A 23,374-nucleotide genomic window follows, 5' to 3' on the forward strand; every position below is an offset into this window, starting at 1 on the left:
GTTTCGACGTTTCAAGGATGGAGATTTTAGTGTTGAAGACAGCCTCGTTCTGAATAGCCAAAAAAATTCGAAGACAAAGAATTAGAGGCATTACTAGATGAAGATCAGAGTTAAACGCAAGAGGAGCAGAATCATTGGGAGTAACTCAAAAAACCGTTTCTATACGATTGAGAGCCATAGGAATGATTCAAAAACAAGGAAATTGGGTGCCTTATGAACTGAAATCGAGAAACGTTGAAAGGCGATTTTTCACTTGCGAGCAGCTGATTCAAAGGCAACAAAGAAAAAGTTTTTTGCATCGGATTATGACTGGAGATGAGAAGTGGATATTCTACGATAATCCCAAGAAGAAAAAATACTACGCTAAACCCGGTCAATCTTTGCCATGGACCTCAACATCAATACCAAAGCCAAACATTCATGGTTCGAAGATCATGCTCTGTATCTGGTGGGACTAAAGGGATGTTGTTTACTATGAGCTACTGAAACCTGGCGATTATTACGGGCGATTGGTATCGGCTACAATTGATTCATTTGAGCCGTGCATTGCGAGAAAAACGGCCGGAATACGAGCAAAGACATGATAAAGTTATTTTTCTTTACGACAACGCTCGGCCTTATGTCGCAAAAGTCGTAAAAAAATATTTAGAAACGCTCAAATGGGATGTTTTGCCGCACCCGCCATATTCTCCAGACATTGCTCCTTCTGATTACTAGTTGTTCCGAAGGGTGCAGCACGATTTGGCAAGTCACCGGTTCACTTTTTTCATAAAAATCGAAAATTGGCTCCAAAATTGGATCGTCTTCAAAGTTGAGTCATTTTTTCGAGATGGAATTCGAAAATTGCCTGAAAGATAGGAAAAAGTAGTAGCCAGCGATGGACAATACTTTAATTAATCTGTTCATTCATTTTGTTTTGAAATAAATGCATTTTTGAACACAAAAAAACGGACCGAACTACTATAATTTGTACTAAAAAACGTAGTTTTATTTATTTTTATTATAAATTGTGTAACTTTTACACATTATTTATATAATCATTATATTATGTAATGAATAACATAAAAGTGTGTGTAATTTTATTTTTTATAGTACAGGTAGAGGATTCATTTCGAATATGTTGAAAATATAACCAAAGCGAGTACTGTGTGGTGGTTAGAGAAAATAAGAACAACTTTTAGTCGGTTACGCAATAACATTTCCGTTTACTAGAAAGGCACGTCGAGGAAGATATAAAGTAACGTTTCATTTCTGTGAAAGCTGTTTTGAATACAGCGTGTGCCTGTACTTTTATCCTATCTTCGCTTCTTTTCGCTGGCGTAACGTACCACATAATAGAAGATGGCAGGCAGAAGTGTATACTTACAGGAACAACAACAGAATTTACATCGGGTGTATACACATCTCGGTGTCATCCCTTGTGAATCCGTTATTTGGCGGGTGCCACAATGGACCTGCACGTACGTCACTTTGCAAGTATAACTGTAACAAATACACTCATGATAGTTTGCATCCCGTTTATTGCATCTCTCTAGATTTCATTCGATAAAGAAAAAATGGAGCCTGTTACAACTTGAATGCAATGATGCGATTTTCATCGACAGTTTTTAAAAATAAATCAATATACAATATTTATTTTTATTACAGGAAGAAAAAAAAAGGAAAGATAAAAAACGCATTAAAAATATATTTAATTATTCAATCTATTAATCATTCATATACAATATAATGAGTAAAATTTATTGTCAATATATATAGGTAATTTTAATTAATAATATTTAATTTATTAAACATAATATTTATTATTAAACTCAGATATAATTTTTATTAATCCTAACGCAGTGTTTGTCAGAAGATTATAATTTTAATTTAATTTTCACATTTTATAATATTAATTTTTTACGCCGTAGTTTGTGCTTTTTCATTAGATATATGTACATATAATATTGCTGATAAATATTAAAACATATGTTGATGTACATGTATTTATGAACAAGGGGATTCTGTGTGCCATACTAGTGTGCCAGTGAATACACCTAATATTCGAATAAATGAATAAAAAATAAATAAAAACATCCATTTGAATACATTTCTTTTTTTATATATCAAGAAACGAATAAATACTTTTTCATTCAATTTGAGAGGATAAATATTTTTTGAATATGATTACAAATAATTTTGTTTCTGTATTCACTTTTACTTTGTATTATCTGTACATAGCTTGCAAGTCTCTAAGAGAAAACAGAAATCTGTAAAAATAATGAAAGTGATGGAGAAATCCTCCATTAGTGATGCCAGATGGCAAATTAGTGACATGTCACGGTATCCTATATAGCTAAATAAATTCATCTCAAATAAAAATTACATAAAATTATATGTTATTTTAAATGAAGACTTATGTATAAAATTATGTATAAAATTTTTTCCTCTTCCTAAAGTGCTTGCACTAACATTGAGAATTCTAGAATTGTGAAACAAACTTCAACTACCGCAATCCCGAATGTTGTAACCAAGGTTGTAACCACATGGCGTGTACGTATGTGTACATATATGTGTGCTTGTTGGTCCGGATAAGAGTATAACATAACACTAGTACTGCTATGGTGTCGTCAAATATAGTATACACCGTTTGATATGTGATTCCGCAGGCACGTGTATGAGTTTATTTACTTACAATCAACCATAGTGCTGTGGTTGTAGATTGCAGATTCTACTCTGTGACTTATGAACTGTGATTTAGTGACACAAAAGTTGTAATTCGCGTGCGCGATTTGGCCCTGAATAGACTGCGAAGCAAACTTCTTGATTGATGTTAAGTGGAATCGAAAAGAATACAAAGCAAACGATTTAATAAGACGATAGAATGATATAATGTGCACATACACGTATCAAGTCTATTGAATTTTACAAGCCTGTAGTTAAATGCACAATAGAACAGTAGGAGTTAATATGCATCGATTTTTTATCCATTAACTATTTCTAAGAAATTTTTAATAAATATGTAAACTATGGTAAATATATAGAATAGGGGAGCCCCCCCCCCCCCCCCCCCGATGATCTTGACCTTGACATATGTTGTCAAGGTCATGACCCTGAGTAACCTCCCGTAGGTTTTAGGTGGCGGTCACTGTCCGTTAAAAAGTTATTAACAAAAAAAGTTTCAAAATTAACGTATAATTTCTGCCATATATGTATTATAACAAGTACTATTTTACATCTCCTTCTGTTTAGAAACGTTAAACTTTTTCCACGCGAAGTAACTCTCACCTCCCCCAACCCCCTGCGAAGGGGCACACGACTTCTTCTACGATTGTACTGTTGCTATGATAGTACTGTCGGGGCAAACCTCTGTGACGGTGTGTGTGGAAAAAGGTGTTTGTTTAGTATAAAGGATCATGTCCTATACTCCGAATTCGCGAATTTCGGATCACCCTGTATAAACCTCGTGATATAGTTTTCGATCAAACGAGTAATTGATTCTCGTTATCACTCACACAAACAGTGTCAATCCGTTTGATAGAAGCAGTTATAATTCCTCATAATCCAACGTCCCGAATAACACGCACCCAGTTAATTATTATTCATATTTCTGCTTCTATTGCATGTACGTATCGCGTGATTGAACAAGAATTATTATTCGTACTGTACACATGAATCGTATCCAAATTTGTCTTGAAAAGTAAGAAAGTAATATTTCGCACAATGTTTGCAACGTTCGAGCTTTCCTTTAGCGAGCCTAAAGCAGGATGCAGAAAACCATGGAAACTATGTTTAGATCGGAGAGAAATGTAACGCAATCGAGAAATGTCGGTACGGTAGGAAAGATCAGGGAACTGCGAAAGTCTTAAATTCCTTGTCATAACGAAAACAAAAGAAATTATATTGAACAAAAATATTATTTTCGTGCCTTCAAGAATAAGTCAAGTAAAAGAAAAAGTCCCTGTAATGTCTTGTTTATTATATACATTTTTAATTATGTTCTAATTGTTTACGAATTGCATTGCTTTTCTTTTTATTTATATATTATTTACATATTAATAATTACAGAAGCTCTTATAAACATTTTTCTTGTATTGGGAAGGATGTTGTTCGGTTAGAATACTTGTTTGTTTGTCAGTTACACAATTAATCATTAATTTTTACTGGTTTTCTATAATACATTTATGTAAAATAATATAATAAAGAATTTAGCAGAATTCTTTTTATATATAGAAAAAAAAAGAATAACTCTTTTTTCTATTTTATTTTTCTCTTTATTTGCTTTTTTTGAAATATTATCGCTGCATATAGTGATCCTAAAGTGTTTTAAGTTCGTAATTGCTTTAATAATCATTAATTCATACTTAAGAGACATAACTTCGAACATCTCGAGACTTGTTTGCGCACTCTCGGGATGCATTTGATTTTGCTGCATCGATATAACCAACTCCACACAAAATCGTCTACCGAATTAACCTGTGGAGCGTGGTGACGAAGGAAGGAGGTAATTAGGCGATTAAACTACTAATATGCATGGAAGTCGGAGCTGATTGGATGAGTAAACGCAATATCGGCCAATAAATTGCCGATGGAGTTCCGTTCGGCTTTATCGCACGCTATGATTTTAAACCACCTCTCGCGGTATTCCTGACGAGTAAGAGGTAAGAGCTATGGCGAAAGGAGTGGATATCTCTTTATGCGCGGCTCGAGCTTTACGTCAGATTTTGGCATCCAAAAGTTTGCGCTTACAAAGGAGAGATAAAATACTTTCCGTAAATACTGCAGCGATCTTAATTGTGCAAGAAAAGTGTCAGTGAATGATGTTATCGATGTGTTTTCGCTAACTTTTTGATCAGTAAAACAATAAAATAAATGAATAAGATTAATTGAAGAAATAACAGAATATACTCAAATAATATTATATTAATAGTATGGTACATATCAATAAATTATTAACTCTTGTATACACTAGGGTGGTCCTTATTTTTCGAACACGGAATTTTTTTAGTCTCATGATTCAGAATGATTCCTTTTTATAAAAAAAACAATTTCTGGAAAATTTCAGCTCAATTGGATTATGGCAAAAGGTGCCGAAGGACGATTGATTTTTTATATGTTCTGATTTTTAAGATAAATGAGTATTTTAAATACAATATAAATCTAATATTAAATATAAATAAATTTCTGTCTGTGAATAATTCAGTATACATATATATATATACATATAATAATAATACATACCATATATAAGAATCTTTTTACGACCGTACAATTGATAAACAATAATAAGAAGAAAGGAAGCAACGAAGTAAAGCCATTAACGGTCAAAGCTAGATCACAATGCTTATTATAATGTGTGAATTTATATACCGCGTATGTAGTTCACTCAATCGCGTGCCGAAAATTTTTTCAGACTTAGCGGCATATAAATTCACACATTATAATAAGCATTGTGATCTAGCTTTGACCGTTAATGGCTTTGCTTTGTTGCTTCCTTTTTTCTTATTATTGTTTATCAATTGTACGGTCGTAAAAAGATTTTTATATTTGTTTAAATACACGTCGCGCCTGAAAATAGACGTTATTACTACTTTAGATAAATGATTGCGAAGAATATTATTACGTCGACTCGCCATCAGAGGTCTAAGGATATTCGCAAAGTTTTTCGCAAGTGTTGAAATACGCGTATATTTGTTTATATAGAATCTCGATTAACAACTTACACAGGCGTCTAAGGTAGGCTCCCACTACATTACCTTACTAATAAGTTCAGTAGTGGAAGCCGGGACGAAACACCAACTTGTGATATTCTTCGCAATCTTATTTTTCACAGATAGATTTATCATTGCTTTAATATTACGTACATATAAAACTTTTCTTTAGCGAGTAAATAAAATCGGTATACCTCTTAGTGGCGAAAAATGGAATTACTATCAAATTTTTCTTGTCAATACATTCTCAGTTATATGAAATAATAGCTGAATATTTGATGGGCTGCGGTGATTCAAGTTATACAGACTTTTGTTACTGGTCACTAGTAGTGACAAGTCTGGCCTTCTAATAGTTAATGAAACCTGGGTAATTGTTATCGTCAGAGTATAATCCATGCGAATTCCATCACATTTAATCAGAACGTTCTAGATGGATTTCTATATGAACATCTTTTGCAATTCGCAGAATTTTCCTAAAAAAGATCAGTGTCACCGCCAAGCTTTTCTTTGAGTTTCCGAAAAGCAGCGATGCAGAAACCACAGAGCCAGAAACTCCGTTGAGCGAGAGTGGTTTACGGGGACACACAATGGATAGGACGTAAGGACCACGTCGGCCAAGTTTTACAGTAGCTAGAAACTTTCCTCTTTCATTCTTTCTTTCTTTCTCATTTTAACAAGCGCCCCGTTTTCCCTTCCGCGTGACACTTTTTTTCTTTCCTTGGATTAACTCGGTTCTGGTTACTGGATTAAAAGGACAGTACGGTGAATTTTTTTCGACGACAGCGATGGCACTTGGAATTTCGTTCAATTGGCGGAAAAGTTGGAACGTTTGCCGGCTGCTTAATCCGTTACCCGGCAACCGGTTAATGCAGTTAGTTCACTCGGTAAATTGTTTGGGATGTGTTAACAGAACAAAAAACAAAAAGTATTCATGAACCTTTGCAAGCTTTCGCGTTTATCTTAGCAACTCTTGAATTTCCCTTTATCATCTCCGATTCAATGGCATTGTATAGTAAGTGACTCTGCTTGTCGAGTTTCCTATTTATTTCAACGTATTGCAGACAGCATGTGTTACACAGAATTCATGAAACCATATTTCATCTGTGATTTCCCTGATCTACTTGTTAATTTTTTTGAAATAAAAGAATCAATATTGTGATTTGCGAATGTCGAGATAGGAAAAATTGATAATGTGTTGTTTAAATAAATAACAATAAATTAAGGACTCTCGAAATTAAAAAAAAATCAACGAAAATTAGATAAATGAGAGCACAACAGCACAGTGGCTTAGTGTGCAAACAATTAAAAAGCTCAATTTATAAAAAAGTTATATTTAATTTGCTATTACAATATTCATTTAAGCGACGTTTTAGAATTTAGACCATTATTAATGAATGATTTGTTTACCAATTAAATTTTTTAATTATTTGCGTACTAAATATCGCGCCATACTCTCATTTGCTTAATTTTTGTTGAATTTACATTTTGCACAGTAGATTTGCAGATACTTTGTACAAAGATACACCCAATAGTCTTGATCCAGCGGTATATTTATTTTTCGATATCGACGGAAGATGAATGCGGGTCATGCCACTATGCGGAAGCCAGCAGGGTATGATATCAAAAACGGTCTCTCTGCGGTGGCCACGAGCCAAGTATAGATTGCTAACTGTCGCTGGACAATGATATACACCACACTGAAAGGATTTCAAAGGAGTGCACTGTCGATTCTGTATCGTGCACAGTGTTACGCTGTCGTATCGTTAAACTTGGCTTCCTGAAGAATATCGTCATTGCGCCATTTGTTTCCCGAGAGTAAGCTACCTCGTAAATATTGCATCGGAGATATTTCTCAATTTGGTTAATGTATTTCTGAAAATTACCGGCTGCACATTTCAACGTAAAATTTCAATGTTGCGGAAGCTGCGGGAATTAAAATTTATATTTTATTATATACGGAATCTAATTTTACGCTCATTTACACTTTAAAATAATAGTAGTTGATTTCAGTAAGAGCTCAACGTCATTTATAACTTACATTTGACAGGCACACACACGTTTTTAAATTAATTTATTTTATATATCTGTCAAATGAAGTTCTATCATAATTATGCCGATGGGTCTTGCCCGGATGGAGAAATAAATGTAGTCGTGCATCTATGCACGTTTAGCCCCAACAGATTTTAAAAATAAACAACACTAAGAAAAGGGCAATGTTAGAGTCAAGCAATCAAATTAATGTAACGTCTAGTTAAAACAGATTTTTTTAAATATATAATTGATCTATAAATATAAAAATATATAACTATTTAAAATATATATAATAACGTTACAAGTGTTACGTCGAAATTGATATTTAGAATTCATTATATTTATAATTTTTAAGAAAACTATTTGGCTCTTTTCTCTTATTTTCAACTTATTTGTTTTATACTTGTTGAGCCTTCTATTAATTTATTTTGATATTTAGATGTTCTCTGTTTTTGGGGTCAATGCATTTAAGCAATTTACTCGGGGATTGGAGATCAAGTTGTGCGGTTAAGATTCATCATTGGGAAGTACAGGATAGTTATTCGGAAGGATAATTTTGAACTCGGTGCCAAAAAGCTTACGGAGCTTATAGGCGAGTCTACGTGGATCAGCTTTTTGAATATCTTTGTAATCAGGGAACGAAAAGTTAATCTCCAATGGTTGAAGTGAAATGCTTTCGCAAGGCGAGCCTACCGGTTTATTTCGATTTAATAGTTGCGCCAATTTCTGGAAATAGGAGAAAGAATCATGGTTTGAATTAAGAGCTGATTTGATTTGAAACCTCAATCTCTTTTCTTGTTGTCTACGTCCGCAATGTATGTTCACTTTGTACTGGCACCTTTAATTAATAATATATCAGTTACTTTTCATGGTAATATATTATTATTAGATAAAAAGATCTTAATGTTTGAGTATTCTTTTTTGAACATGGCTTGAACTTTTCATTTTTATGATATAATTTTTTCGAATATCACTTACTTTTTAGAGTACAAATATATCACAAATATATATAAAAAAAATGATTTAAAAATATTATATAACGAAAGAGAGTAAAATACGGCGAAAGAGAGGGGTGGTGGGATGGGTGGTGAGGGAGGGGGAGGGGAGAGGGAAGGGGGTGCGGTAAGTCGAAGATGATAAAGGTGTGAGTGAAAGGTGAGAGAAGATGTTATAGAAAGTTTTAATACGGCCTTGAATATAGACAGAGAAGAAGGAGAAGGAGATGTTTTTTCATCATTTATGAAAAATTAAGAAACGTTTTTGACCCCTTGTATCTTCAGAACGGCTTGACCGATTTAAAGTTTTTTTTGGCTCGAATTACTCGTGTCGATGCCGCCTTTCAAGAAATATAACGTTCATTCAAAATTTTTTTAATTTTAGTAGTTATGCACCCCCCGAAAAATGGACTTTGGTGGCTTGGAATAAGAGACTTGTAGTGTCTTTCAATTTTTCGACATGGCCGGAGACACTACCGCATCTGCAGCAAAGTCAAACGGTAGCACTGTAAATTCGTAGATAATTCCTTGCCACTGAAATCTAAGATATTTCCTGCAAGAAGGATAAATAGGTAACAAAAAATAAGCATCCTCTAGATCAAGAGAAGCCATCTCAATGTTAGGGAGCATGAGGCGTATAATTGTTTGCCAGTTCTCCAATATAAAATAAGGAGAGAGTATATAAGTATTAGCCTTTTAGATCTCAGTCTAGCCGGCTCGGCTGAATCGACTAGTCGAGCGCGAGACATCATTGGTAATTTAGATGTTCTCTGTTTTTGGGGTCAATGCATTTAAGCAATTTACTCGGGGATTGGAGATCAAGTTGTGCGGTTAAGATTCATCATTGGGAAGTACAGGATAGTTATTCGGAAGGATAATTTTGAACTCGGTGCCAAAAAGCTTACGGAGCTTATAGGCGAGTCTACGTGGATCAGCTTTTTGAATATCTTTGTAATCAGGGAACGAAAAGTTAATCTCCAATGGTTGAAGTGAAATGCTTTCGCAAGGCGAGCCTACCGGTTTATTTCGATTTAATAGTTGCGCCAATTTCTGGAAATAGGAGAAAGAATCATGGTTTGAATTAAGAGCTGATTTGATTTGAAACCTCAATCTCTTTTCTTGTTGTCTACGTCCGCAATGTATGTTCACTTTGTACTGGCACCTTTAATTAATAATATATCAGTTACTTTTCATGGTAATATATTATTATTAGATAAAAAGATCTTAATGTTTGAGTATTCTTTTTTGAACATGGCTTGAACTTTTCATTTTTATGATATAATTTTTTCGAATATCACTTACTTTTTAGAGTACAAATATATCACAAATATATATAAAAAAAATGATTTAAAAATATTATATAACGAAAGAGAGTAAAATACGGCGAAAGAGAGGGGTGGTGGGATGGGTGGTGAGGGAGGGGGAGGGGAGAGGGAAGGGGGTGCGGTAAGTCGAAGATGATAAAGGTGTGAGTGAAAGGTGAGAGAAGATGTTATAGAAAGTTTTAATACGGCCTTGAATATAGACAGAGAAGAAGGAGAAGGAGATGTTTTTTCATCATTTATGAAAAATTAAGAAACGTTTTTGACCCCTTGTATCTTCAGAACGGCTTGACCGATTTAAAGTTTTTTTTGGCTCGAATTACTCGTGTCGATGCCGCCTTTCAAGAAATATAACGTTCATTCAAAATTTTTTTAATTTTAGTAGTTATGCACCCCCCGAAAAATGGACTTTGGTGGCTTGGAATAAGAGACTTGTAGTGTCTTTCAATTTTTCGACATGGCCGGAGACACTACCGCATCTGCAGCAAAGTCAAACGGTAGCACTGTAAATTCGTAGATAATTCCTTGCCACTGAAATCTAAGATATTTCCTGCAAGAAGGATAAATAGGTAACAAAAAATAAGCATCCTCTAGATCAAGAGAAGCCATCTCAATGTTAGGGAGCATGAGGCGTATAATTGTTTGCCAGTTCTCCAATATAAAATAAGGAGAGAGTATATAAGTATTAGCCTTTTAGATCTCAGTCTAGCCGGCTCGGCTGAATCGACTAGTCGAGCGCGAGACATCATTGGTTCACGTGACTCTATCGATGCGCATGCGCACGAAAAGCGGCCCGTATACCATCACTAATTGTAAGCACCAGCGCTACGGGCCGCTTAGCGTACCACGGCGCGTGGGAAAAAAAATGGTTTTTCCCTAGTCTTTAAAATCTGTTGGCTAAACGTGCACAGACGCACGACCATACTTATTTCTCCATCCGAACGAGACTTTAGACATAATTTCTGTTATATCTTACTTTGCATGAGATTACTTGTTTTTTTAATTTTCTATTATCAGATAAAACTTATATTTACTTATATTTAAATTTAATGTGAAATTGTATTTAATTTAAAATGAAGTGTACTTGTAATGTGAGAACTGTGGAAAATTACCATTTTATATTTTTCATAGTAATTTGTTACAACATTAAATTAGTTAAAGAGAAGTAGCGTTTTGAGCATTTCTGTAATTGCGCGAGTATGGATTACTTTTTTATATACAAACGGCTAGCTAACTAAAACTATTTTATGTTTAGAGCGTCGCGTTTGTTGTCGAAGCGCGTAAAGAGACTAATCAATAATTCATGATGATATAATAGAGCACCTTCGGTCTATCCACCCCGGCGGCGTTGAAACGCGGCTCTTCAATTCTACGTTACGTTACTTGAGTAATTACTGCCACAATTTCAGTCCAACGCGGCACTTAGACTAATTAAGAGTAGAGCTTCCATCACGTTGCTTTGCTGTCTTTGCACGCGACGGAGAACAGTTAGTTAAAAGCTTCTTTTATATTCTTCTTGGCGTAGATGATAGAACGTAAGACCGTGAAATGTAGCCCACGAGATATTACAGGTTTACGCGTACGCGTATCCTATATAAACTTCTAAAAGTTGGTTGTAGCAGACTATCTTGATTCACTAAGTCTTGGCTGATTTTCCCATCTTTCTTTCAATCACTTAGCCATAATAAATAACGAAATAAGAAGTTGATTACAGAAGAAATTGTTCTTCTTTTAGGAGAGAATATATCTTGTTTAGAAAAATTGTGTATTTTATTTTAAAAAATTATACATCTTTTTTAGTGATATATTTTTTTTCAAAATTATAAATTCAATTTTTATTTATTCAATTAAAAAAACGTACAAATTCGTAATATTTAGAAGTTGTTTTTTTCTAATCTTCTGATTAAAAGTCAATTCCAAATTGGTAAAGTTGTCATTACAATAACATGAGCTACTTATTCAGAGATTGCTCCCTTATTATTTTAAAAATAAGATATAAGTAAAAATAGTAATTTTTGAGTTATTACCATAAATGTGTTAAATAAATATTACTATCATAAAGATAAATTAACTTAATTTCATTAAAAAATTATCATAACTCAAAACATTGTCATAACTCAAAAAGAATATTTTTCTTTAAATCTTCAAAACCATCACTATTATAAAAAAAAAAAAAAAAAAGATCGTTTTCAGAGTTGTGAAACAAAAGTAACACAGCAATAATATTTAATTTATACAATAACATATTAAGAATATATTTTTTTGATCAATATATTATTTAATTAATTTCAATAATTTTCTGTCAAATTAAAAAACAGTTTTTCTCTTTTCTGAAAAGCTTAATTTTTTCAGTTGTATAACTTTTAATATAAGGGAATATGTACTGTGTAATAATGTTAAACATAAAAAAAACAAAATTTAATTTCATAACTACCTGAAAACTAGAAATTCCGCATTCTCTAACCTCAAGGTTTAAGAGACCCAATCTCGAGCCGACTGTTGGAAAGAGAGATTCTAATATTATTTTTGGTTTACGCTACAGGTAACACAGCATCTATTCTGTTCAACACAAAATACTCGCAGGAAAAGTATCTCGGCTGGGACGGCCCCTATGAATTAAACATTGCGCATGTCGTTGGGCTCTGGCACGAACAAGATTCGCAAATTCATTTCTGTTCACTCGGCACGCGTATACAGCCATATTCGAAAGATAGGAGAATGTGCCGTAATTCCGAGAGTTCATAAATTTCAGAACAAAGCTTTTCAGCTTCGAGAAATCACAAACGCTAACTGTTTTACGCGTTCGACGATATGACAGTCGGCAAATCGGATTAATCGTATCGAAACAATCACGATGCGTAATCGACTGTTCCACTAATAATTGATATCGCTTTCGTAACACGAATTTGAATTTACTCAGCTATTGCGACTAACAGGCAATATTTTAACATGAAAATTGTATTTCTGCGTTAATCCATTGTTCTCCAAGTTAAGTAAGGCTATTATTGTCTACGCTAAATAAAGTCATTGTTATATTGTATATAAACTTTATATCTTGTGTTTACAATTAAATATACGAGATCATTATTCATAACTAATTCAAGATTCGAGAATCTATTTTATCATCACCAAAATTCAAAATAGAAATTAAACAAATCCTAATTAAATATTATTTCAAGAAAACTTTTTTTGTATATATTTTTTATACATACTATAGCTCTAACAATTATATTTGTTAGTATTCTCTAACAATATACTATTTATTATTATTCATTTGCTAATCGTCATTTGTTATTCGTCTTGCGATAAATACGGGTTGCTTAAAATTTAGTTGTTCGAACAACACAATTTTCAAGTAATAAAGTAAGAAAACTTTTGTTAGTCACATCTCAATAAATAGTTTATTTTTCTCAGCTACATGTGCTTAAGAAGGCTATTTACGGTCCTGATTTGGGATGGAGCTAAGATTATCTATATTGTTACATTTGGTCCCGAGCGTGTGAATATAAAGAGGTTCTACTGTATTAAGAATAAGAAATTTATAATCTCAGATCGAAATTCAAGATGGATATTTTCTTTCTTTTTTAGGACCATGAGCATGCGGACGTGCTGACGGTGGGTTTCAATGTGGACGGTGTTGAACGTGTTCTCGACCTTCGACTGAACACCGATTTAATTCCAGTTGGCTATCAGCAACTTCACCAACATCGCGGCACGTACAAAGTGCACACCCCGTCGAAAGTTGTAAGTACCACTTGGGCATCCAGTATTCACATCCGTAGCGGCTAACCGTTTTTCCGCAAACAACGTTTGCGCTAATCGATATCGAAGCAAACGTAATGCTATCGGATACCAGCACCAATCTAGAAAAGTATCGAGATTTATTCAACTTGATCCCGTGCTCGGCCATTCATTCGTGACTCATTATCGAAAGACACAAAGAACGGCATTATCGCTGTTTAATGGTATAATATGCGACGTGAAATTTACGATACAACTATTGACTCTCCATAAAAAAAGAGATAATCGCTACAATTTTTCTCAACAATTATTACGAATGATAAAGAATTGTTTTATTAGATATTATTTTATTACTTTATATATGTTGTATTTAATGATTTACTTTGCGATGAAAATATTAAAAATTGTACACATCGGCTATTAATCTAATAATTATATAGAACCTTTGAACACTGATATCGATACATAAACTTTACATACAAAATATAAATTACTCAGAATATCTTATTTCCTTGTAAAAATAACTTATTCTTAACGTAGATAATATTAAATTTCATATGTTTTACATTATTAATGACAAAATACTTAGGGGAGAGTGGTCTAAATCGGACCTATTTGCAATTTTTGTTCTCTATGAGGCGTAAATAAAGTCCTATCATAAAACCAATGGTGCCGTTCGAAAGATCATTTAATTTCCTTCATTTTTGCTTCAGATCATTTTGACATATCTCTTACCTATGTCGAACTAAAATGGAAAATGTAAAAATGCATTTTCCGGTGTGATTTGGAACCATAAGTTTTTATGGACTTTTAGGTAAAATTTTAAAATATTTTAACTAATTTTTATTAGTATTGAATAAAAACGAGCAATTTACGACTCAAAGATAAAATTATAGTTTATATTATTAGAAATAAAATCAATAAAAAAAGTTCCACTAATCTGAGTCTGATATTTTATTGATTTAGTGTTCCTTAGACCAGATCTGGTTAATCGATCACCAGTACTACAATCAGGTTGTGGCAAACCTTCTTTCTTCGATGAATTAACTGGCTTACTCGTCCTTTTAGTGTTTTTTGTATAGATCCGATTTGGACACCTAAAGAGAAGTCCGATTTGAACATGGATTTTTTCGAATTATTAGAACAAATTTTATAATAAACCGCAAAAATAATCACAAAACTCTTGATATTTTTGAGAATTTTACACTCTTTCATTATCTCAAATCAATTACCGTTCAAATTTTGAACATCTTTTAAATAATGATTTACAAGGATTTTTTTTTATTTCTGCATGATAGCCAAAAATACATATTTGCATCTATTCTATGAACGCTATAACAGAGTATTGCCAAATTGTTGTCACATGTTCGGTGTCTCATAAGGACTTTACATTATAAATAGCACGCAAATCTGCTTAACGGTATTTATTTAAATTAAAAAGATCCTATTTGGAACATGTACTGATTTAGGACATTTTCCCCTATAATCTAGACTTTTGTCAACACAAATATAACTTAATTATTAATTTAAAATGAAAGAAGAATACGAACACATTATCAAAATCAATCTTGAAACGATATGTAGTTCAAAACTCCTCATAACTCACTAATAAAACTAATAAAATATGTACTAACACACAGGACTACTTAAAAAATATATTTTAATATTAATCTCTTTTCTAATACTGACTACCAGAGAATTTAAACTGATATTATATAACAGACTAAATTTTTTTAAGAACTTGCCTCCGCTTGTCCTGACTTTTAGCAGAACAGATTAGACCTTCTAATAATCACAGTGTAGTGCTCAATGACCTCACTCACTTGTATGTAAAAATATGATATATTAATAGCGTTCTATGATCAAAATAATCTTTTACGTATCACTTAAAAATATGGAAAAGATTATTTTATCGTCGATGAAGATGGTCGATAAAAATGATAAGAAACAAGTGTGAAGATGGCATCTGTATCTCTTTTTATTCAATTAATTACTATTTTAGAAATAGAAAAAAATTGAATGTTCTTTCTCTTATTTTTATTAATCGCATTTGTTATATTATTTAAATATGGATAGCGCCAGTGCTTTACGCCCTTGATGTCGCTGAAAAAAAATAGTTAAAGTTTATTTATTTGTTAATATGTTTTTTATTCATTTGTTTTTTGTGTTTGTCCTTTGTCTTTACAAGTTTTCGATTATTTCTAGCAAATTGATATCATAACAATTCTACAAATTGACTTATCTATAGAACTATAGATTTTATGATATATCCATGTAAAGAAGGTCGTTACTCATAATTTAATTTTAATTCAACTCTAAATAATCACATTGTATTAATATACTTACTTGCTATAATACTACCATATTGCATGTTACCAATAGCAACCTTCGCAATAGAATTGACCAACATTGAAGAACTCTAGAAACGATGTTTTATTCAACCAGGTCAACAAAGAGATGCTAGGCAAAGGAGAAATAGCATATTATGATAAAAAAATATTTAAGCGAAGAATCCATTTCTTTTTCGATAGCTCGACAAATAGATTTGTGAGAAAATTTATTTAATTTTACGCTCTCGATCCGTGCTTCCGGTCCCACGAAAATTAAAAACTTCGCGTAGGGTGTCGGTACCCTTTCGTCATATTTATTTGCCGTCATCGCGCGGACGGAAAAGGTATAGGTAGGCCCTGTGCAGGTATAATACGCGACTCGGTCGAAATCGATCGAGGTGACTCACTCTGTCTGCCGTCTGCATGTTTAATAGAACGTCTCGCTATAAACACACGCAAATTTGTAGCGGCGTGTTGGTCCCAAGCGAATGGTAGGCGTACGACCCCACGTTAAAAACAAAACGTGCATGAGCGGTAGTCGCGGCATTTCCGCTTTATAATTCAAATGCCGTGGCGGAAAAGAAAGGCAGGAAGAACAAAGAAAAAAAGAAGAAAGCTGATGGAACACCTAGAATACGTTAAATTACAATTATTGCGCGACGTGTCTGCAGAGTGTATCGCGAGGATTGCCTTGGAAATTGCTTCTGCTAAACGTCTAATTCCACTATCATAACGTTTCTGTAGATAATCGAGTTGCTAGTAAAATGGTAAAATAGTAAAATATACAATATAAAGATATACGAAGGAGGAAAAATAAAAAGCAATTCAATATTTTGATCACGGAATGGAAGTAACTCGTTACTTGTAACGAAGTTACAGTTACAAGTTACTTTTTTTGGTAATTTAACTGCGTTACTTTCTTTTTTTTGGTAATTGTAACGGTAATGTAGTTACATTTTTTAAATAACAGTAACGAAATTTACAGTTACTTTTATCGTTACTTTGCATACGATTGGACACGTTATTCAATTATATAACAATTACATGTTATTACTTACGACAGCTATAAATGTGGTTGTAGGACATTGAGTGTTTTTATTTCATACAGGCGTATAAGCTATATTTAGTTTAACTTAATCTAAACATCATACACATTTTGTTCTAATTGAGCTGTGTACCGGTAGAAATGCTGTCCCTCGGCGTTCGGCATGCAGCGTACACGTAATGCTGTAATTATGCATAACAATTTTTAACAATATTAAAAATTTTTATGCATAATTACAATATATTAGATTACTACAATATATATAATATATAAATTACAATATATATCACAATATATAAACACAATACATAGTGTCAGTATTATACATGCTATATACATACATATATATTCGCTTTCGAAACTTTCGCTTTCGTTTTCGCTTTCGCATCTAATTATGCGAAAGTTTTAATGAAAAATTTTGTCCGGCCCGCGGAATTCGCAGCTTCATCGAGGGAACATTAGATGGTGGGAAAGGAGTTTACATTTCATTCGTTGGTTTGCCAATCTAAATAAGCTAATAAGTAATACTTATTCTTATTAAGTATATAATATAATAGTATAACTAATTCTGAGAACAATTTTATTTTATGTTGACTTAATAAAAAATATATTGAGTTATTTTACTTAAAGTTATGAGTCAGTTTATTTTATGTATTTTATGTATTTACGAGTTGTAACACAAGATTCAAGAATAAGAATATATTTTATTAAAGATATTTTTATATTATATAATTATAATTAATGTATTTTGTATTTTATTTGATTATTTAATTTAAAATAAATAAGTCGTTCATATGCAAATACTAATTTACACATTTGCATTCATCTCTCTCAATCCATCATTCAATAATTTGAATAGAAATTAGTAATATTTTTTAAATATTATATATTATTTTTCGAGACTCTGTCTAATTGTGGCTGCTGATTTAATCATTCAGCAGAAAAAAAAGATCTTTCGCATTCGCATTCGCTTTCGCTATAACTACTTTCGTTACATCCCTAATATATGTATATATTACTTTTATTAATGTTTAAACAAAAATACTGCAAAAGTACAAAACAAATTAACAAACATAAATTAAAAGGCTATAAAGAGTCGAACGTAGTTAACAATGCAAAAAAAGTTTTAATAATCTTACAATTAACATGAAGATAACCAGTCGAACGTTATTGAGAAAGTAGAGTAGGAGAACCAGCAATTAAAATGAAGATTTGGTAGGATTTAAATGCAGTCTGTGGTACATACGGGATCGGAGGATCGATGAGGTCCACAAATAATCGAACCAATTATACATATAAACGGCTCTTTATTCAGCTCTATACATAAGACGTGAAAGTGTGTAATTAATTGAACGTAATTAGATAGATGCGCTGGGTAGTCAGCTTAATTTGTGAAAGAACTTTTAGCCTGTTGGCACCGATGTGTGTGTTGTGTGTAAGTGTTATTCTTCCGAGGAATCCGTCCCGAAGAGTTCCTGCAGCCTCTGCTTCTTCCTCTTCCTGTGCTGCCCTGGAATTCGCGAGCGCTTCCGCGGTGTCTTCGACACCGGGCTGATCTGTCCTACCGTTGGCGGTGGTCGTGTAGGAGACCCGAGGTGTAGGTCCGTCTGGGTAGCGACGGATCTAGTGGCTCCTGTCTCCGTCGAGGATCCTGGGAAGGACTTTCTGGTGAGGACCTAAGGGTGCGAGTCACCACAGGAGCAGAGAGATCCCCTCGTTTCCAAGCGGTTTCCCCGAAACCAGAGCGTTTATAGGACCGGGCGGGTCCTGTTGTTGTCGTTGTGGCAGGGTGACGACGGAATACCAAGTGCTGGTGGTGATATTTACTGCAGAGACCCTGAAGAAGCTCACTCTGCAGCTACTGTGACAGAGGCCCGTGATGGAGCTCGTTCTGCAACAAAGGCCCTGATGGAGCTCGCTTTGCGGATACAAAATAACAGAGGCCCGTAGTGGAGCTCGCTCTGTAACAAAGGCCCTGATAGAGCTCGCTTTGCGGATACTGGATCTGACACACGTTAGAGGCCCTAAAGGAGTTTACTCTATCCGTGAGGGAAGATCTGCTTGGATGGTCTTGCGGCACCATATCATATACCCGTGCGGAGCGATCTTGTCTGCGAGTTAACGTTCAACCATCTAGCTTTTAAGCTGCTCGAGTGATTCTGTATAATTACCAAAAATACATCAATACTTCGCTTGGAAGTCATACTTTATAATGGAAATAAAACGTAATTTTTCAAACTTTTTTTGATCATAATTTTTTAACGGACAGCGACCGCCACCTAAAACCTGCGGGGGAGTTACTCAGGGTCATGACCTTGACAACATATGTCAAGGTCAAGGTCATCGGGGGTGGCTCCCCTTTTCTGAACTTTTACCAAATTTTTTAAATGTTTGAAGTAAAAGAAAATTTTTTGAAATAAACGAAATTAAATGTTTGCGGCTCCAAAAATAAATTCAGTTCCAATAAAATATCTGTGTGAGTCTTCGCAATTGTTAGTGCGTAAATTATATATTTATAAAGCAATAAAATATAATTCGCAAACAATTGGATTGTATACCTGTGGGATTCAAATATAACATATATATATTTGAATACCACTTATACCAAATAAAGTATTAACAATCGCGAAGGCTTTCAAAGAGAACTCTTTTGATGTCGTTTATCTTATACTAATGGCTTCTGAATGGCATGTGAATCTTGCAGGAACTCTGTCATTATCAAGGTAGCGTTCGAGATATTCCTAGCTCGTGGGTGGCGTTATCCACTTGCAGAGGATTACGCGGTGTCATCTTCGATGGTGAGAATCTTCATTACATTCATCCAGAAGATGAGAATTTGGATTCCACGCATTACCTTTACAAACACAGCGATCTCACTGCCAACAATACATGTGGTAAGCATCGCGCGGTTAAATCGTCCCTGCTATATTTGGATCTTTTTTGCAACAATCATGAATAATGCAAAGCAGAAGACGGAAAAATTGCATCGAAAAGGTGGTTAATGTTATTAATGCACGTCATGTGCACATTATTAGAGTGCACGTTTAAAATTTTTAATTGAAAGGCTTGTTACAACAGTGGGATAATCTGGGCTATAAGTCACATTTTATAAACATAGAGAAAATAAACTCTAAAATTAAAATGTTTGAAAAAAAAAATTGATTTACACATTGCTACAAAAAATTTTATTTGGAATGTCCGAAAAGTTTATTACAGGTAGAGTACACTGAAAGAAAAATATGAGAGGAATAAAATTTCTTTATATCAGATGGTTACAACATTGTTGAGCAATAAAAATATTATAAATCATTGCATAAATGTTATACCTAATGACAACAGTGAGTCATTTCAATCTTTAGGACGAGTAGGAGACTTTTGCCACTCATTTTTACCAATGTCACATTTTCAACTACGTTGTGTTAGTCAACTGTTACAACGAATTTAATTTCGTTTCTACAAATATAGATTAGCTTTAATTTTAACTTACTTTTCATCTTTTTCTAATTCTAAGAATTAGAACTAGACTAAAATTAATCTACGTTAGTAGAAATGAGCATTAATATTCTTTCAAAAAGACATTATTGTACGAAAAATTCAGATAATTATTATCTTGTTTTATGATATGCTTCTGGTTTTTACGATATTAACATAATTTGTAATTGGATTGGAAATTGTTATTGGAATGTCTTAGAATTTTCATGATTTACTAATCATTGATTCACAACCACATTTGCAATATATTCGTTCCAAAATTGTATCTGTTGTCGCGGAAATTTCTGTCACCGAGGCAATATTTGCGGATTTTTTCAAAAGTATTCACGAACTTTGATTCTTAAGGTGCCTTTTCATGCTGACGCTCGACGCTCATTCTTAGCATCAAAATAGATCAAAATTGACACTTGATATTCGTCAATTTTTATCACGTAATCTATTTTGATGCTAAAACTGAGCGTCAAGTATCAGTATGAAATAGCACCTTTAAAAACTTTTAGCATGGAGGAACGAGTACGAGCTAGGTTCTTCATTCTTTTCCGGTGATACCGCCCCATACGGACTTAAAGACTCACTTCGAGAAGACTGGTCTCTCCTTAACGGTCTTAACGAATGTGAGAGCAAGACTTTGGTCACAACCGTGTCTCGGAGACTCTTTGTCCTATCCTCGATTCTACCGAGAATCCTGCCGAGGATCGTGTCCCTGTTTGACGTTTTTCTTTGGTTGCAGGTTACGAAGACACGCCGTTGCATGTTCTCCCTGATCGTCGCGAGATTAAAAGGTCCTCCAGGGTATGTATACAGAGCAACAGTAAAAAAAGAAAAAAGAATTCGCGCAAATCGCTCTTCCCCGGTAAATTATACGACTTCAAAGAACGTAGTCGCAGGGTCTTTGGTACTCTCGCTGTCTTGCGTGTACCCTTCTTCCGTTCTTTCTTTCTTATTAGGAGAATTCTGAATAGTTCGCAACTTGGAAATTGTCTTGATTTCGTTGCTTACGAAAATTTTAACAGAGTTTTCAACAAAACTAATGGATTTAGCGTTGAAAGTTTTTCAAGAAGCCATCATTAACTATTATTTGCTGTTGGAACAATTTTATTTTAACTTTTTATTTTTGTTAGTTTTATTGAGCTAAAGTTAAAATTAACGAATTTTATGATTAATGTCACGTTGTGTTCTCTTTTGTAGCACAAAAGAGCGGCTGAAATTATTCGTGGACCTTATAACGCGAATAGACAGTCACGTTACGTGGAATTGGTACTCGTAATCGACAAGAAGGAATACACCGCGCTCGACGAAAACCTGGATAAAGTGTATCAGCATTGTAAGGACATCGCCAACATTATTAACGCAGTAAGTAACGTCGCCGTTGTAACTTAATTGGACGTACAAGTCCTTTCGACAAGTCGAATAAGAACGATCTGAAGAACACAACGCTAATTCAACAACTCTATTATCCAATTAGTCGTTTTAGACATTTACAGTTTTCTTCTCCTAAAATATGTATCTCTAAAATGTATCTTTAACTGTCAGTTTTAGCAGTTCTATGAATTTTACTTTATTCAGGGTAACTGTTATATATATATAATTATGTTCACATGAATCTGCGAATTTTTACTTTTCTTTTTTTCAAGAAGAAAGTATGTTCTCAAATACCAGAATTTTAATAAGTCTTATCTTAAAATAATTATATACAATCTCCATTTGTATACATGTTTTCTTTAAACCTTGAGCTATTATATTCTATTGTTCAAAAAGTATTTTACAAATGACATATTTTTGCTGCGAAATTGAAATAGTGCTTTTTTCATAATATACAGGCTAATTCAAAATAACCTTTTGTCCTTAAAGAAACATGTTCCTGGCTGTATTCTGAGACGATCTTTCCTTTGGTAAAAATTTATCCGAAGCTTAGTTTTTGAGTTATAAAAAGAAATAGCGTATTACAAGTCAGAGTACCTACAGAAGATAACCGCCAGGGGCGGCGCCCTCACCGAGGCATGCGGGTACTTACGGGGGGTCTGTCAGGCTCAACAGTACATACGCCTAGAGTATACATTCAAATTCTTTCTCTCTGTCTATTACACGCACGCACGCACACACATTCTTACGCATCTATTTATTCACTCAGTTATCTACATTAATTATTACTAACTTTAACTTGAATAATCGAAGCATTTGTTATCTTGTTTTGTATGGTTCTATAATAATAAAAACTAACTGTTGAAGAACTTTTGGTACAAATATGTAAAATCAGACAAAATAATAGCGCAGAGTCGACGTTTGTAAGTATTTGCAAATCGCGAATTTCTATATTACTCTTACAAATTTTACGTAGATATCAGATTATTTAAATATTATTTTCAAGTTAAAATTATTGAGCGCAATTAAAGTGCGTAGGCGTGCGTGCGTGTAGAGTGCGAACGAGAGAGCAGTACGATCATGAAAGTGTGTGGAAAGTGAGATGCCTATACTGTTGCACATGGATTTTGACTTTCTATGCGAAGCGAGAGCTACCTCACATCAACAAATGGGTTGGGTTATTTTTAATAGTAGTGGAGCCTCCCGCAGAAGGGCGGAACCTACTGCATTTACGTATACAGCATACACTTTACAACATAAACCGACATTGTAGGTGCGAGCTTCTTCGCAGAGGAAAAGGTGGGGTGAGAGCATGGTGTAAGTAGAAAGGTGAACCATTCCGATGGATGCGCAGTAAATTAGAAGT

General features: G+C 33.7%; 1 protein-coding gene across 1 annotated transcript in view; it reads left to right on the top strand.

Moving 5' to 3' along the window:
- The window catches only part of Meltrin (disintegrin and metalloproteinase domain-containing protein meltrin), a 113,164-nt gene that overhangs the window by 78,568 nt on the left and 11,222 nt on the right, over positions 1-23,374 (top strand). Inside the window, exons 3-6 of the mRNA XM_018542204.1 lie at positions 13,627-13,782; positions 19,859-20,048; positions 21,377-21,438; positions 21,835-21,999. Coding sequence (XP_018397706.1) covers positions 13,627-13,782; positions 19,859-20,048; positions 21,377-21,438; positions 21,835-21,999 — 573 coding nt within the window. The remainder of the gene's footprint in view (positions 1-13,626; positions 13,783-19,858; positions 20,049-21,376; positions 21,439-21,834; positions 22,000-23,374) is intronic.

This window comes from Cyphomyrmex costatus, unplaced genomic scaffold, assembly GCF_001594065.2.
Source record: "Cyphomyrmex costatus isolate MS0001 unplaced genomic scaffold, Ccosl1.0 scaffold309, whole genome shotgun sequence".
NCBI classification, from domain to species: Eukaryota; Metazoa; Arthropoda; class Insecta; order Hymenoptera; family Formicidae; genus Cyphomyrmex; species Cyphomyrmex costatus.